We start from the raw sequence: 17,903 nt of genomic DNA, 5'->3' as shown, positions 1-17,903 counted from the left end.
CACAGCGGGTTCCAGGAGCTGCAGGGAGGTTAGGGTTTGGGATAAGGAAGGAGTAAAGGGAGAGAATATGGAAGAGAGACGAAGCTAATTCGTCAGTCAGGGGCTCATCCAGAAGCAGGGCAGCAAGGCGCAGAGGCTCACACCTATAATCCCAGCACTTTGGGAGGCCCAGGCCAGAGGATTGCTTGAGGTCAGGAGTTGGAGATCAGCCTGGGCAACATCGTGAAAACCCGTCTCTACCAGAAAATAAAGAAATTGGCCAGGAGTGGTGGCACACACCTGCAGTCCCAGTTACTTGGGAGGCTGAGGTAGGAAGATCACTTGAGCAGGGAGGCGGAGGTTGCAGTGAGTCAATATCCCGAAACTGCAATCTGGCCTGGGAGACAGGGAAAGACCCTGTCTAAAAAAAAAAAAAAAAAAAAGAAACTCACAATGAACGACCAGGCTCGGTGGCTCACACTTGTAATCCCAGCACTTCGGGAGGCCAAGGCGGACAGATCACCTGAGGTCAGGAGTTCAAGAATGGCATGGGCAACATGGTGAAACCCTGTCTCTACTAAAAATACAAAAAAAAAATTAGCCAGGCACAGTGCTGGGCGTCTGTAGTCCCAGCTACTCAGGAGGCTGAGGCATGAGAATTGCTTGAACCCATGCGTCAGAGGTTGCAGTGAGCTGAGATCACTCCATTGCACTCCAGCCTGGGTGACAGAGTGAGACTCTGTCTCAACTAAACACACACACACAACAAACAAACAAACAAAAGTAAGGCAGCTCCATGTGGTTGTCCAGGTTGTGCACCATACTAAGAGGGAAGGTTCACCATTCTCCACCCACCTCGCCCTGTGTTTGGTCAGAGTTGTATCTGCCTAGAGAGGGTGGCTTTTTCTAATTTGTACAAAGGCAATATATGAGCTAAGATGACTAAGAGCCTTGTGGGCTAGGTGAGGATTTAAGATTTTTATACTGAAGTTGAAGAGAAGCTACTTGAATTAATCAGTGTTCTCCGAGAAACAGAACCAGTAAGATGTGTATGTATAGATAGGTAAATAGACAGCTATATCGAGAAAGAGAGAATGCAAGAGAGAGATTGATTGATTTTTAAGGAACTGGTTCATTGGATTGTGAAAGCTGGTACGTCCAGAATCTGCAGGCTAGACTCTCAGGCTGGAGACCCAGGGAAGAGCTGGAGTTCAAGTTTGAAGGCAACCTGCTGGCAGGATTCATTCTTGCTCCAGAGAGATCAGACTTTGTTCCAACCAGGCCTTCCACAGATTGGAGGGTAATCTGCTTTACTCGAAGTCTATTAATTTCAATGTTAATCTCATCTAAAAACACACACAAAAAAAACAAAACAACAAAACACCTTCTAGAAACATCTGAAAAAAAGTTTAACCAAATATCTGGGCACTGGGCCTAGCCAAGTTGACATGTAAAATTAACCATCACACTGCTGAAAAATGTTGACCCAGGAGATGAACTGGACAGACTGACCTTTAGAAAATGAATGGCCTGTGAGTGGTTGGAGTGGGGAGAAAGCATGGGCAGGCACGAGTGCAGAGTGCAGGTGAGGGCGATGGCGCCTAGACTCCCGTTGTGGCAGTGGGGTGAAAGTGGGTCAAAGGTGGAGGGAAGAGGTCAAGGGCCTGAGAAGTAGGCATCATGGAGGCACAAACCAGAGTCCTCACTGGAAACTGACTGCTCAGCCCATGGAGGGGGATGAAGGAGGTGCGATTTGGAAGAGGCCGCTAAGCCCCCATCAGCTCTCTCTCCTTCCCAGTTTGGCTGAAGGGGCAAGCATTTTCGGTCAGATGGGCTTTTCTGTTAAGCGGAAGGGAAGTGGGGAAAAACTTCAAGTTCTTGCTGGGGAGGAGAAAGGGAAGCAGAGTTGGATGTCCTTAGCTGAGCCTCTAAAAGCTGCATGGTAGCTGGGCAGCTGCGCACACCCTGAAGCACCGTCCTACGAAGTAGAGGGACTCACTCAGCCCTCCCCCTGCCCGGAGGAAGCTATCCTGGTCCAGCTTCGAAATCCTCAGGCCCTCTGGCCAGGCAGAGGAAGAGGGGGAGGAGGCTCAACTTTCCCACTCTCCCCTTCACCCCACCCTTGCTCCAGGGGCGGGATGAGGAGAGGGAGGCCTGCCTAGACCCAGACAGTGCCCTGTCAATGCCCTCAGTGAGAAGCTCTCTGGAAACCCCAGAATGACTCGGGCCTAGGCCTCACTTCCTCTCCTGACCGCATCCTGCAGCTGGCAGCCAGAGGCAGGTGCAGGAGGGGCACTATCCTCTGTTGGCCTCGGCCTCTGTGGACCAGATCCCTCTCCACTGATTGGGTGCAGGGTGGGCTGCAGGCAGGTAAGTAGCTATGCGAAACACATACAGCCGACTTAGCAGGTCCAGCCAGGGGGCCTCACTCAGCTGCTTCAAAGGAAGAAAACCCTCCAAATGGGTCCAGGATACTGAATCTAGAGAGATGCTTGGAGGACAGGGGCAAGCCCATCCCTGGGGCTCAGACTCTTGAGTTGTGTGAGATGGGAAAGGAGCCTGCTCCCCAGAGACACACCAGCATCCTCCTGGCCAGCAATCCTGGGCTGGTTTCTCAGTGTTCCCAGGTCCTCTCCAGGGAGTTAGGGTCCTCTTCCTAACCTACCCGCCTCCTCTCTTTCTTCACTTTTTTTTTTTCCTTCGCTCTCTCTCTTTCCTCCTCCCCCTTCCTCTTCAGCTCTTCTATCCTGGCCACCTGGGCTCCCAGAAGATTTCAGGGACCACAGGACCGTGACCTCGCACTGCCCATGGAGAGCACTGGCCCCTGACGCGCTATCCCTGACCTCTGCCCTGCGTGTAACTCGCTCTCCCGGGCGGGACCCCCAGGGGTCGACAGTTGCCAGAAGTCTGCTCGTCTGTGTGCCCTCGAGGAAGAAACCCTAAGGGTGAAAGTGCTGGGGGGTAGAGGTTGGGAAACGGGGTGGCCAGGAGGCTCTAATTTAACCTGGGACCCCCTGCTTTCTGTGGCCCTGCTTGGGGAGACTTGGACCCCTGTTTTGGGGAGAGCAAAACCTGGCCCCTCTCTCACCACAAGCCCAAGCTCCCTGCAGCATCCCTGGTCCAGCGAGCCCTAATGCCCTGGCCTCTGTGGCCATTCTCTCGCTCTTTTTTTTTTTTTTTTCTTTTTTTTTTTTGAGACGGATTCTCGCTCTGTCGCCAAGCTGGAGTGCAGTGGCGCGATCTCGGCTCACTACAACCTCCACTTCCTGGGTTCAAGACAAAAGCTCTCCACTGTCCTCCTCAGTTTCTCTTGGAAAGCCCAGTTCTGTTTGCAATCAGATGGCACACGGTAAAGACACTTTGTTGCCAGTCCATGCTTCCTTCCCGGTGGGCGGTGGTGCGTGGGGTCAGGAATTTCCAGGTCCCAGCTGGGCTGCACCTCAGGAAGCCTGAAGCCCTGGCAGGAGGTGAAGACACCATGACAGGGGTCTGAGGGCTGGATGATTATTGTCCCTCTGTCAAAACACAAAATTACGACAAATTTAGTTAAATGATCTAATTGGCTTTTATTTGTGATTTATGAAGCTGGGTAGCATTTTTTTCTCTAAAAACTGAGAAAAAGTGCTCTAATGAGCTGAGCAGAAGAGGTTGGCTTTACAGGCAGCAAAGGGCTGAAGAAAGCAGAATCAGAACAAAAAGCAGCTGGTTAGCATCACGTAACTTCAATTAACTTTCCTTGTAAGGGTTAAAGCAGAGGGGACCTCTTAACATGCTGGCTAAAACTGGCCTATCTGGGGATTTGGCTATTATCTTTCTCTCCTGTTTTCTTGGAAGATCAGATAAACAATTTAGTTTCAGTTTGGTGACATGAAATTTTAGCATAAGTGACACCATGCTATTTTGTTTTGTTCTGTTGAGCCTAGAGCAGGAGGTCAGTCCAAATCATACCACTAATAACAGTTGCATTTTTCAAAGACCTTGGGACGGAGGTGCCCTCTAAAATAGCACCTGACAGGCCGGGCACAGTGGCTCACGCCTGTAACCTCAGCACTTTGGGAGGCCAAGGCGGGCAGATCACCTGAGGTCAGGAGTTTGAGACCAGCCTGGCTAACATGGTGAAACCTCATCTCTACTAAAAATACAAAAATTAGCCGCGCATGGTGGCTGGCTCCTGTAATCCCAGCTACTCAGGAGGCTGAGGCATAAGAATCACTTGAACCTGGGAGGCAGAGGTTGCAGGGAGCCCAAGATTGCGCCACTGCACTCCAGCCTGGGTGACAGAACAAGACTCCATCTAAAAATAAATAAATAGCACCTGACCCATTTGGGGCTTTTTAATCAATTTACCCTGTGAATGTTAAGTGCCTCACTCAGGTACATAATTTGGGGGAAACTTTTAAAATGTGTGTTTTGTAGTCAGATGGCCTCAGTTTCTTCATCTGTAAAATGGGCATGAGAGGACCCACTTACATGACTGTGGTGAGGATAATGAAATCATGCAGATAAAATGCTTTTGAGCATTGTGCTTTGCACATAGTAAGCACCCAATAAAATGGCAGGGTTTTTTTTTTAAAAAAAGATGTTTTCCAAATTTCCAAATTGTCTTTTTTTTTTTTTTTTTTAAAGTTTTGCTTCTTCCTCACACCCAACCCCCAGGAAAAACAAGATAGTATTTACTCATGATAATTACAAATTAAATGGTCCAAACCTGCTTACTGGTGACCAAGTTCCACTTCCTGTGGTTTAACAACTTGAGGCTTCAAAAGGCCAATCTCCCCCTGTGATCAGGCCTGGGCCTATGGCCTTGGCATGCGTTATATAAAAACAAATTAATACCTCATACCTTTGCCTTGTCTTAAAATACTCAAAGTGTTGAGAAAGGAGTGTGTTTTTGAAGAAAGGAGGGTTTTAATTGAGGTCAGATGCTGTCTAAATCCATTGAAATGGTCCATAAACCCAGCTATGTGTGACCTCCTCCCCATCTCTCCTCAGAGCTCTGCCCCCAACCCACACTCGTCCACACTCCTCTGCAATTGGTTCACTTAGGTCAATGCAGTTTCATTCATTTGTTCAAAAATGTGTGCACCAAAGTGTTGTAGGTGCTCTCATAGCTCTGTGGGCTCGGGCAGTGGTGAGACGTGGCTCAGTAGAAAAGTCAGTTCTATGGAATGAACTCCCATTTACTCATCACCTACATTTAGTATATTTAGTAAAGATTAACATTTCCCTATATTATTTTCTCTTTTTTATAGTTTTTTTCTTTATTTCCTTTTATTTTATTTCATTTTTTCTGTTGTTGTTGTTGTTTTGAGACAGGATCTGGCTCTGTTGCCCAGGCTAGACTATAGTGGCATGATCTCAGCTCACTTCAACCTCTGCCTCCCAGGCTTAAGCCGTCCTCCCACCTCAGCCTCCTGAGTAGCTGGGACCACAGGCATGCACCACCCACCCGGCTAATGTTTATATTTTTTGTAGAGATAGGGTCTCACTTTGTTGCCCAGGCTGGTCTCGAACTTCCGAGCTCAAGCAATCCATTTGCCTCGGCCTCCCAAAGTGCTGGGATTACAGGTGTGAGCCACTGCACCGGGACTGTTTTGTTCTTTAGTGAAATATCTTAAAGAAAATCCCAGGCATGGTGACATATGACTAATAAATGTTTCAGAATGTATCTCTGAAAATAACTGGACATTTTTCTTATATGATCGCTTGACCATTATCACAATCACTTCTTAATATCACCTAATACCCAGTTATATTCCAAGTTCCCCAGTAGTCCTCATACTGTCTTTTAAAGTTGGTTAGCCCAGGAACAGTGGCTCACACCTGTAATCCCAGCACTTTGGGAGGCCTGGGCTGGCCTCCATGCTTGAGCTCAGCACTTCAAGACCAGCCTGGGCAATATGGAGAAACCCTGTCTCTACAAAAAATACAAAACTTAGGCGGGTGTGGTAGCACACTCCTATAATTCCAGTTACCTGGGAGGCTGAGGTAGGAGGATCACCTGAGCCCCGGGAGGTCAAGGTTACAGTGAGCTGAGATCCCACCACTGCACTCCAGCCTGGGCAACAGAGTGAGGCCCTGTCTCACAAAAATAAAATAAAATGTTGGTTTGGTTGTATCTAGATCCAGTAAGATCTACACATGGCATTTGGCTCTTTTAATCTGGTATTGTTCCCCTCCCCGCAACCTCCAACTTTTAAAATCATATCAGTGACTTGTTTAAAGAAATCGGGTCAGTTGTCTCATGAAATGTCCTAAATTCTGTTTTATCTGTCTGTGTCCTCACGTTGTCATTTAACTCCTCCTAACCCCTATGTTTCCTAACACATGGAAATTAGCACCAAAGGCTTGCATAGATTCAGGTTTATCATTTTCTGACAAGTACCTCACAGGTGGTGCTGGGTGCTTCATCCTGCTCCTACTCTGAAGCACGTCATGTCTGTTTGTCCTCTTTTAGCAATGCTAAGTAGATCAGTGGGTTCAGATGGTGACAGCCTGACCCCTCCATCATCATTTTGCGTTTTCCCCCTTCTCACTGGGAAGTAATCTGTGGGGCGACATGTTGACATCTTGCAATAGTCCAGCTCCCCAGAAGCCTCTCACCCAATGGTTTTAGCAGCCGTTGATGATCTTTTCCTGAATCAATTATTTTATTAGAGGTTGCAAAAGGTGATTTGCTATTTCTACTAAAACGAGTTTTACTGTTAAAAAGCAATAAACTTCATAAGGTGTGATCAATCACCTTCTTACTGATCTAGCTTCCAAATTCAGCTTGTGATATGAGAAAAACCCATAAAGACACCCGTATTGATTTATTACAAATTAAAAATAACTTCCCTATTAGTACCGCATTCTGGAGAGCCCTCTGCCAGTTCTGCTGTGTTGTCTTTCTTAGACTGTAACCTCTGAGAATGCATAAAGTATGTGTGCACATATCTCTCTTGGTACAGGACCACATAGAATCAGGCTCTTACATGTCACAAAGTATGTATTAAGTGGGCTGATAAGTGTATTTTACTTGCATAAGTGCTGTCAGTTATTTCTCTTTCTTTGATCTCCTATCGATGGGCTTGTTCATAGTAATGGATGTGTTTTTTAAATTGTTTTGCCTGATTGTTTGATCTTTAATTGATGAATGTCTGCTTCTAGTCTTTTGATGGGTCCATTTTATTAAATGTTAAATAAGAATTTGAAGCAATAAACTAGACAAGTCTCTAGAGAACAGGCTAGGCCTACAGTCATAGGATTTGGGGACCTTTGGGCTGACAGGGATCAGAGAGGTTTCCTTATCCAACCCCCACCCAGTGCTGGAGCCTTGTCTGTAGATAGCACCGCCACAGAACTATCGCTGTGGATTAAGCACACAGCCTCACTCATTTCAGAGACCACTCGGGGCTCTGGTAGGAAATTTCCAGACAGAGAGACAAAGTGTCCTGGGTCTCCTCACAGTCTTTCACTGGGGGGACACACTGACCAACTGATCCCCAGAAATCAAAGATATACAAAAGCAACCCATTTGCCGCATGGTTTTTAATTTCAAGAAAAAGAGATAAGAAAGGAAAAATAATATTTTACCCAAAACAAAAGATCCACACAAGCCCACATTTTACATTTCTTTCTTGGTGTGGGAATGGAGACAAATTATTCATGGTTGCTCTGCAGGAAAGCTGGGAGTCTTTTTCATTTCTTTTTTCTTTTTACTTTTTTCTTTTCTTTTTTTTTTTTTTTTGAGACAAGAGGCTTTCTCTGTCACCCAGGTTGGAGTTCAATGGCACGATTTCGGCTCACTGCAACCTTCACCTCCCGGGTTCTAGCAATTCTCCTGTCTCAGCCTCCTGAGTAGCTGGGACTACAGTAGCCCACCACCACACCCGGCTAATTTTTCTATTTTTGGTAGAGACGGGGTTTCACCATATTGGTCAGGTTGGTCTCGAACTCCTGACCTTGTGATCCACTTGCCTTGGCCTCCCAAAGTGCTGGGATTACAGGGGTAAGCCACCAGGCCCGGCCATCTTTTCCATTTCTGTAGCCCCACAGTCTTGCACCCTACCTGGCACAGTAGTAATGCAAAATGAAAGTTTGTTGTATCACTGAATTTAAGAAGAGAAATACAGCCAGGTGCAGTAATTTACACCTGTAATCTCAGCACTTTGGGAGGCCAAGGCAGGTGGATCACCTGCGGTCAGGAGTTTGAGTCCAGCCTGGCCAACACAGTGAAACCCCGACCTTACTAAAAATACAAAAAATTAGCCGGGCGTGGTGGTAGGCGGCTATAATCCCAACTTCTCAGGAGGCTGAGGCAGGAGAATTGCTTGAACCTAGGAGGCAGAGGTTGCAGTGGGCTAAGATCACGCCACTGCGCTCCAGCTTGGGCAACAGAGTGAGACACAGTCTCAAAAAAAAAAAGAAAAAAAAAAAAAAAAAGAGAGAAGAGAAATCCACAACCACGGTAGAATTCAATTTTACTCCAAAATTTATAGCAAACATAGAATGCTTAATATGTGCCAGATAGTCACAGTCAACACATTTCACCCTCTCACAAACTCTGACTTAAGAAGTATCATCCCCTCCTCCTGTGATCTGAGGAGGATCCTGAGGGGAAATGTAAGTGAATAACTTACCTAAGATCTCAAAGACGGTGAGAAGCAGAGCTGGAACTTGAACTCAGCTAGTGGCCCTGGAGTTTGTGCTCTGAATGCCTATATATGGTTACTAAGAAGCACTTACACTCAAAAAAAAAGTATGCTTTTTTTTTTTTTTTTTTTTTTTTGAGAGGGAGTCTCGCTCTGTCACCCAGGCTGGAGTGCAGTGGCGTGATCTCAGCTCACTGCAAACTGCACCTCCCAGGTTCATGCCATTCTCCTGCCTCAGCCTCCAGAGTAGCTGGGACTACAGGCGCCCGCCACCACGCCCAGCTAATTTTTTGTATTTTTTTAGTAGAGACGGGGTTTCACCGCATTAGCCAGGATGGTCTCTGTCTCCTGACCTCGTGATCTGCCTGCCTTGGCCTCCCAAAGTGCTGGGATTACAGGCATGAGCCACCGCGCCCAGCCTAGTGCGCTCTATTTCTTTTCAAAATGCATTTTCCACAAGTCCACAGCTACTGCTTTTGAGGAGGTTTCAATCTTTCGAAGGAGAAAGAACATAACAGGTGATAGAATCATACAGGGTGGTGAGGGGGAAGAACCCAAAAGAAGGTGATGGATGTAGGGGAATTTTTTCAGTTTGAAACAGACACTCAAAATTAGCCCCAAACTAGATAGAAATGATGTTTGTTACGGTATATTTATAAAAGCAGAGGTTCCTGAGCAACATAAATGTCTAATCACAGAAGAATGGTTAGTTACACTGTGGTCTATACACTGAATGATGCCTTTAAAAATGACAACTATGAAATCTACATAGTGGTACAATAAAATGTTTATAATATGTTCTGCAAAATAATAAAGCTGAACATGTCATGATCACAGCAATGTAAAATGTGACCATGTGGAGAAGGGTTGAGAGGATGGGCAAAAATGAAAATTATTGCAATTAGGGTGCAGGATCTTGAGTTATTTCACTCTTAATATTATATTTTCTCTCTTTATGATAATAATAATTTTAGAAATTTTAACCTGAAAAGGCTTGACACAGTGGCTCACACCTGTAATCCCAGCACTTTGGGAGGCCAAGGTGGGAGCATGGCTTGAGCCCCAGAGTTTGAGACCAGCCTGAGCAAGATGGAGAGACCCCATCTCTACAAAACAAATTTTAAAAAAATTAGCCGGGAATGATGGGGTGTGTGTGTGTGTGCCTGTGGCCCCAGCTACTTGGGCTGAGGCGGGAGCATGGCTTAAGCCTGGAATTTCAAGCCTGCAGTGAGCTATGATTGCGCCACTCTCTCCAGCCTGGACAACAGAGCAAGACCCCATCTCTTAGAAAAAGAAAAGAAAATAAAAAGAAACCTAAGAAGATTTGGGACAATTGGCTATATAAAGAATAAGGCTTTGACTACAAAGAAACGGAATTCAGAGTGCCCTGTGACCTTCCTTATCCTGCCACTCTGTGTTTGTGCGACCCAGAATAAGAGCAGCCCATGGCACAATCTGCTTGCTTTAGGTTGTTCAGAAGCAGAGCAGAGAAAGAAATGGTCGCATGCACAGCATGAAGACAGTCATTTTCAGAGCAGGGTAGCAATTAATCACCCCTTGTCTAGTACATCTCCCAGAGCAAACCACAGTCACCACCCAGACACTGGCAGCTGTTGTCTGAGGTCTGTGCCCATCGAAGCCCAGCCCATTTTCCCCCAGCTCTGTCACTCACTGCTGGGACTACCAGGCAACCCTGAGGTTGGTGGGTTTCTCCCCAGTCCTGCCCCTAGTACCCCTGGGAAGAGCCCCGTTTCTCTCTCAATCCGATGCCCCAACAATTTACTGTCCATGTCCCTAGGACAGGGATTCTGATTTTTTGAGAACAGAAGTGGGGTAATTTCCATGCTGGGCAACAGCCTTGACTCTGGCACACTTGGTTTAGTACCAGTTAGTGAGAAACAGGGTTAGCTGGGCACTAAAAACTGGTGGAAGATGGAAGGTGGGTTGAGCTGTGACCAGGAAGCAACAATTTTCAACCCTGCCCTGTGTGTGTGATCCTGGCAAGTCAACCGAGCTCTTGGAGTTCTAACTCTCCTATCTAAAATGGGGATAATAATATAGGTTCTTTAGGCAAGATACTTTGGGCAAGTTATATAAACTCTCTGGAACTCATTTTTTAAATCTGTAGAAGAGAAACAGTAATATTATATACCCACAAAGTTATTGTGAGGATTAATAATATTATATAAATATGTATATAAAGTAAGAACTTTAGCTCAGAGCCTCTCATCTGTGCTCGGTAAATATTAGCTATTATCTTGACACCTACTTCAGAGGGATATTGTAATGAGATATTATGTATAAAAGGTTTTTGCTTTGAAATAATATAACAAGATAGTAAATATTTTCTTTTTCAGTTGGGCAGACACGAAACTGACAAATTTATTTTTGTTTTCTTTGTCTTTTTTTTTTTTTTTTTTCAGGCAAAGTTTTGCTCTTGTTGCCCAGGCTGGAGTGTAGTGGTGTGATCTCAGCTCACTGCAGCCTCCGCCTCCCCGCCTCAAGCAATTCTCCTGCCTCAGCCTCCCAAAGTAGCTGTGATTACAGGCACCCGACACCAGGCCCGGCTAGTTTTTTTGTATTTTTAGTAGAGTCAGGGTTTCACCATGTTGGCCAGGCTGATCTCGTCCTTTTGGCCTCAGGTGATCTGCCCACCTTGGCCTCCCAGTGTGCTGGGATTATAGGCATGAGCCACTGCGCCCGGCCATTTTTAATTTTTTTAGAGACAGGGTCTCACTATGATGCCCAGACCAGTCTCCAACTGCTGGGCTCAAGCGATCTTCCCACCTCAGCCTCCCAAAGTGCTAGGATTACAGATGAGAGCTACCATGGCCAGCCTGCTTTTAAAAAACTTGCAACTGGGTGTGGTGGCCCATGCCTGTAATCCCAACACTTTGGGAAACCGAGGCAGGTGGATCACTTGAGCTCAGGTGTTTGAGACCAACCTGGCCAACATGGTAAAACCCCTTCTCTACTGAAAATACAAAAATTAGCTGGACATGGTGGCATGTGCCTGTAATCCCAGCTACTTGGAAGGCTGAGGCAGGTGAATCGCTTGAACCCAGGAGGTAGAGGTTGCAGTGAGCTGAGATCGTGTCACTGTACTCCAGCCTGGACGACATAGAGAGACTCTGTCTCAAAAAAAAAAAAAAAATTGCAATATACTACACAGGTATAAGTGGTGATTATTACCTTAAGCGACTCGCATCTCTGGCCCTCAGTCTCTTCATTCTCAGAATGGACAAAATGAGCTTCTGGCCTTAAAGCCCTGTGATGGATGTAAATATGAATCTCAGGCAGTACCCACTTTCATTGAAGATGTAATTACACACTCAATAAATACTTTTTGATTTCATGATGATGAAGAAGAAGGGTGATTTCATATCATTGCTTTCTCCTTTCCTCTCATATCCCAAGCATTTCCCAGTCTTTTCATCATTTTCCCCTTTTGACTGAGGCTAGGGGTGATGGGATAAGTACGTCTTGTGGCCACTCGGCCCAGGTAGGACAGGGAGTTAGACCCAGTAAGTTCTAACAAGCAAGACGTACTCACAAATGTCCAGAGTCCTCACTCTGCCTTCAGAGTGGTATGGGACTGAGTCATATCACCAAATGCCACCCTTGGAGCTCTGCCATTCTGCTGAACTCCCCAAATCACTCATCAACCCAAGTGCCCTGGGTTCCCACACTGTGCCCCAAGAAAGCACCCATGGGGTTAACAGAGGTAAGGAGGAAGCCCAGAATTAGTCACAAGAAGCAAATCAGAATCACACACAGCCAGTGCGCCCAGCCTTAGCCCAGATGCTGACCTTTTGAAAACCCAGAGCGGCTCCACCCGTCTCCTCTCCATGGCTACAAGGATGGGGAGAGGGTAGCTTGGCCTGGAACAAGCTAATCTTGAGGGTATATTGTCTAAAACTCCTGCAGTATGCTTGTCTAAAACACCACAGCTTACAAAGTACTTTCAAGATTATTTCCTTTGATCTGTGAGGCAGCCTGAGGAGATATTATCATCTTCATCCTTTAGATGAAGAAAGTGAGGCTCAAGAAGGTTAAGCAAGGTAGCCAAGGACAGGCCGCTTGTTACTGAGCGCCAGTGCTTTGGTAGCTTGCTGCTATTTGTTAACTGCCCTTTAAAAGAAGTTTATAGGGGGCCAGGCACGGTGGCTCACGCCTGTAATCCCAGCACTTTGGGAGGCTAAGGCGGGTGGATCACCTGAGGTCAGGAGTTCAAGACCAGCCTGGCCAACATGGGGAAACCCCGTCTCTCCTAAAAATATAAAAAAATTGGTGGGCACCTGTAATCCAGGCTACTTGGGAGGCTGGAGCAGGAGAATTGTTTGAACCCAGGAGTCGGAGGCTGCAGTGAGCTGAGATCCCATCATTGTATTTCAGCCTGGGTGACAGAGTGAGACTCTGTCTCAAAAAAAAGAAAGGAAGGAAGGAAGGAAGGAAGGAAGGAAGGAAGGAAGGAAGGACGGACGGACGGAGCTTATAAACCCAGGCACAGTAGTTCATGCCTGTAATCCTAGCAAACCTTGGGAGGCCAAGGTGGGGGGAGGCTGAGGCCAGGAGGTTGAGGCTGCAGTGAGCTATGATTGCACGAGAAGACTCTGTCTCAAAAAAAAAAAAAAAGTTCATAGAAAATTTAAAAGTAAAGAAATGGAGGGGAAAAAAGGATCTAAAATCCACTTACTCTAACACAATCATTATCCTTAATGATTATTGTATTTCTTCCTAGCCTTTTTTGCAAGTCCTTTAATAAAACATAGCTGTTATACATAAAATGCAATAGCCTTCCTTTTACATTTCACATTCTATGACATTATTTCATATCATGACATGGTCCTGATGATCATTCATTCAATAGGTAGTTAGTGAGTGCCTGAGATGTGCAGGCATGTTCCAGGCACTGGGAACACAGCCTTGAACCAACAGACAAAACTGTCTGCATGCATGGAGCTCGCATTCTGACAGGAGAGACAAGCAAGAAGCAAAGAAATAAATCGACAGCATTCCGTTAGCACCTAGAGAAAAGAGATATAATGTTCAAAACTTGAGCTATGAGAAATAAAAGAGCAAAAGATCATTTTTTGTCAGAAGGACTATGAAGCATGTTGTTTTACTTAACAAAACCAGTGCTAACCATTTTACATCCTCCAGACTTGAAGTGTGTGGAGGCGTTTAACAGATACAGTTTTACCTTTTTTTCCCTTTTAAGTTATCGTCAGCATTTTTCAATCTCTCTTTAAAGAACATCTTAAATTTGCATAATAGTCATTCATCTTAATAAAGACATTACACTATTGTTGGACATTTAAAGTGGTTTCTTTTGAGGTTTAACTCTTTAAAAACTTCTATAACTCAGCCACCGGGTGCAGTGACTCACGCCTGGAGTCCTAGAACTTTGGGAGGCCAAGGCGGGCGGATCATGAGGTCAGGAGATCAAGACCATTCTGGCTAATGCGATGAAACCCCATCTCTACTAAAAATACAAAAAATTAGCTGGGTGTGGTGGTGCATGCCTGTATTCCCAGCAACTTGGGAGACTGAGACAGGAGAATCGCTTGAACCCAGGAGGTAGAGGTTGCGGTGAGCTGAGATAGCGCCACTGCACTCCAGCCTGGGTGATAGAGCAAGACCCTGTCTCAAAAAAACAACAAACAAAAACAAAACAAAAAAACTTCTATAAATCAGTGCAGAAACGTTAAAATTTAGATTTAGTACTGTTGCATTAGAAGAGAATGGCAGAAGCAAAACTACAGGGTCGAAGGGTATAAACATTTTAAAGAAATAGGATGTGAAAAGTTCTAAAGCTCTTGATAAAGATTGACAATTGCTTTCTAAAGGAATCTACTCCCACCAGCCACATATGCGGGAATGCTCGTTTAACCAGTTCCTTGCTGAATCTGAGCCTCATCTTCCCCAGTGGGAGATGGGAGCTCACTGATCCTCTTTCATTTTTGTCTGTATTGAAGGGAACATTTCCAAAGGACACATGGTAGATCAATTCCGTGATCTATTCAAACAAAGGGCGAAACTCTCTCTCCCGCACAGAGTTCCACAGCAGGGGGAATGTTGAGTTTCAATAGCTACTGCAAGAGGGGAGCCAAAAACCCACCAGGGCATGGAGAAACCTTCTTTCTTCCCGTCTGTTTTCAGGGAACTCAGCTAGTCAGTAAGTCAGAAGCAGCAACCTGGCAGGGGTGGAGGTGGGGACTCAGTCCCAATAGCCTGGAAAAGTGCCTCCTCTATTCTGAGATCTTGTTACACACAAACCCAGATCAGAGTCAGCTTCCCTGCCCTGAAAATTCTGGGGTCTCAGCCCCATGAAAAAATAATTTCTTGCCTCAGAGAGCAATAGTGAGGATAAGAAGTGCCAAGACTTAACCGAGCTCTCAAACACCAAAGTGCCTGAAATGTGTCCTGCTGGCAGAGGTGACCTCACAGGCTGCAAGGCTTGCCTCTCTTGGAGTATATGGGAGGAACATGCAGAAATGCACTTTTTGGCAGGCTGATCTAGGAGACCCGATGTTCAATCTGCTCTAATCCAGCAGCTCCAAATGCTGAAGAGAATACAGGGGTATTTGATGGGGGGATGGGATGGATAGCCTGCGACAGAATGCCAGGCTTCAGACCCAACCTAGCACTGAGGTGCTTATCCGCGTGCACACCCACCCTTTCCCCCAGAGCTTGCAACATCCAGACTGGCCTGTGGGGATCTGGCTAGGATGTACACTGACTGAAATGTCTTTAGGCCAAATCCTCTTAAATCAAAAGTATAAACAGTGAATTTCCAAACCCTACAGAAACCTCAAAGGAGAAATGACAGAGTCAGAAAATGGCTAATCCCCACAGTTCATACTGGTCTGAAAAAAGTTCATGGAAGGTCTGAAAAAAGATAGAAAAAAAAAAAAAAGGCCTGGTATATATTTGAAAATCCAAAATGACACATCTTCTCTCAGAAGTGACACCCGGCTGGCAGATGCCCTTATATAAATATATTTTCTTTCTGTAGCTTTCAAAATGTGAAATGTCCTTAAAAATAATAAGAATAAATGATTTGCTTCCTCCTATGGGATTACTGCACCTGCAGAGTGCAGCCAGCATTCAGCTCCCAGACACCACCCCAAATCCTCATCATCCTGAGATCAACCTCAACTACTGTGTTGAGTTTTGTCTCACCCAGTGTGCGACCCGCCTCCTGATACGCATTTCACTCCCACTGCGCAAGCAAAGACGACTGTGAAGACAGGGCTAGCAGGAGTGTCTGTTTATTGAGAAAGATGAATTCACAGAGAAGATTTTGAGGTTCCTGGCTGAGTGGTGGAGACCTTAAGAAACGCCTGGTGAGCGATTTCAGGACCTTCTGTTGAGAGGGAAAGACCAGAACAACTTCCAGGTGAGTCCTACCGCTTCGTAGGGGGAGAAGTGTCACCAGATTCAACACCAGGGTTTTGTGAGTGAGAAGGGCAGAGGGCCTGACTTGGAGAAGGTATTTCTCTGAAAGCAAAAGCTATTGTGGGAGACGGGAGAAAGCACAGCCAGAAACCAGAATGGCATTTAGGGGTCTGGGTTCGATTTCTGGTCAGTGCTCTTCCCAATGAGGCAGAGAAGGAAATCCCCTTCCCTTCTGTCTTCTTGGTGAATCTGCGGGTCTCCGAGTTGCTGTCTGCTCCATCTCATAGCACTTATCTTGTACCCTGCAGGCTGACAGGGAACAGCTAGTCTCAGGAGCCTGGTTTAGGGGAGTTCAATTGCTCTGAGGTTCCGGGGAAGCTGATGGAGGAGACCCTGGGAGTCCAGGCAGCGCGCGAGGCAATGCGATGCCGGCCGGAGCAGCTTGCTGCCGCCAGAACAGGCGCATCTGGGTCCCCTCCCGGGACTTCTCCCCTCCTCTCGGTGCTCCGCTGTCGCCCACCTCCAGCGGCCCGGGGCAGCTACCAGGGGGCCGAGGCAGTGTTCGCGGCCTGGGCCCGGCAACGGAACACGGAACTGTCGTCCCTGGAGAGCGAGGAGGCCGAGCTGATCCTTCGCGCCAGGCGGCCGGTGCGCCCGCAGGCCGCGTCCAGCGCCCGGGCTCGGAATGAGCGGTCCAGCAGGAGGTAGATGAGCGGGTTGGCGCAGCTGTTGACGAAGGCCAGGCAGGTGGCGATGGTGAGGCCCCAGCGCAGCGCCAGCAGCAGGGGGCACGGCAGTGGCAGGGCCCCCAGACGCGCCAGGTGGAAGACGGCCCGCAGGGCGCTGAAGGGCAGCCAGGAGCCCACGAACGTGCTCTCGATGGCGAAGATGATGCGCAGCGAGTTCCTCCGGACCCGACCCACGTGCGGCGGCCGGCGCAGGCGGCGCGAGATGCGGCAGTAGCAGAAGAGGGTGACGACCAGGGGCAACACGAAGGTCAGCAGCAGCAGCAGCAAGCTGAGGCCCTGGAAGGTGTGGGAGGGCTCCTCCCCGCACTGGCTGCCGTGGCCCCCAGGCAGGGGTTGCAGCCCCCGGTAGACCAGGGAGGGCAGGCCAGCCAGCAGCGCCACGGCCCAGACGCCGCAGCACGAGGCCAGCGCGCAGCGCGGGGTGCGCAAGGGCCGCGCCTCGAGCAGCTTCACCACGGCCAGGTAGCGGTCCATGCTCATGCCAGCCAGCAGCAGTGCGCCCGCGCAGCGCGTGCCCGCCAGCGCGAAGCTGCTGAGCTTGCAGAGGCCCTCGCCGAACGGCCAGCGGCCGTCTAGCGCCGCCGCCGCGGCCCACAGCGGCAGTGTGAGCACTAAGCCCAGGTCAGCGGCCGCCAAGTGCAGCACGAAGGTGTCCACTAGCCGCCGTGGGCCGCGCCGCCTGGCCAGCAGCCACACCACGAAGGCGTTGCCCAGCAGGCCCATGGCGAAGGCCGCCAGGTAGAGTGCAGGTATGTAGACATAGCCGTAGGGCAGGTCCCCGGCCGGACACAGCTCCAGCTCCTCCAGGTCGTCCAATCCCGAGTAGTCCCAGGCCCCTGACCCCGGGCTGGGACTCCAGGGCTCTGTGGGGTCCATGGCCTGGCCACGAGGCCTGCGCTGGGTGCAGCCCTGGGCTCAGGCGGCAGCAGCTCTGAGCAGGAGGGGGTTTGCTCTTCATGCCCGTGTCGTGCACCTCCCTTCCTGCCACCCCAGCTCGAGCAAATGGGTGGGCAGGAAAGACAGGAGGGAGGAGGGGATGGGGTGGGAGGGGCAGGCTCCTGTGGGAGAGATGGTGGCCTCCGATTTGGGGCTGACCCGAGGGGTAATAGGCAAAAGGGGCTTCACAACTAAGTCTTGGGAG

The 17,903-nt window shown here is 48.0% G+C and overlaps 1 protein-coding gene across 1 annotated transcript; it reads right to left on the bottom strand.

Annotated features, from left to right (window-relative positions):
• Positions 1–13,701: 13,701 nt before the first annotated feature.
• Positions 13,702–17,695, bottom strand: GPR25 (G protein-coupled receptor 25). Its single transcript, XM_005540351.5, has one exon. The coding sequence runs from the start codon at positions 17,636–17,638 to the stop codon at positions 16,553–16,555; it is 1,086 nt and encodes a 361-aa protein (XP_005540408.1). The 5' UTR covers positions 17,639–17,695; the 3' UTR covers positions 13,702–16,552.
• Between the last annotated feature and the right edge of the window lie 208 nt (positions 17,696–17,903).

The sequence above is a fragment of the Macaca fascicularis genome, chromosome 1, assembly GCF_037993035.2.
Source record: "Macaca fascicularis isolate 582-1 chromosome 1, T2T-MFA8v1.1".
Taxonomy (NCBI): Eukaryota; Metazoa; Chordata; class Mammalia; order Primates; family Cercopithecidae; genus Macaca; species Macaca fascicularis.
This window is presented reverse-complemented; position numbering and strand designations above follow the sequence as displayed.

Excerpts from the sequence above, each read along its gene's own strand:
- GPR25 (XM_005540351.5), bottom strand. The coding sequence starts at position 17,638 with ATGGACCCCACAGAGCCCTGGAGTCCCAGCCCGGGGTCAGGGGCCTGG.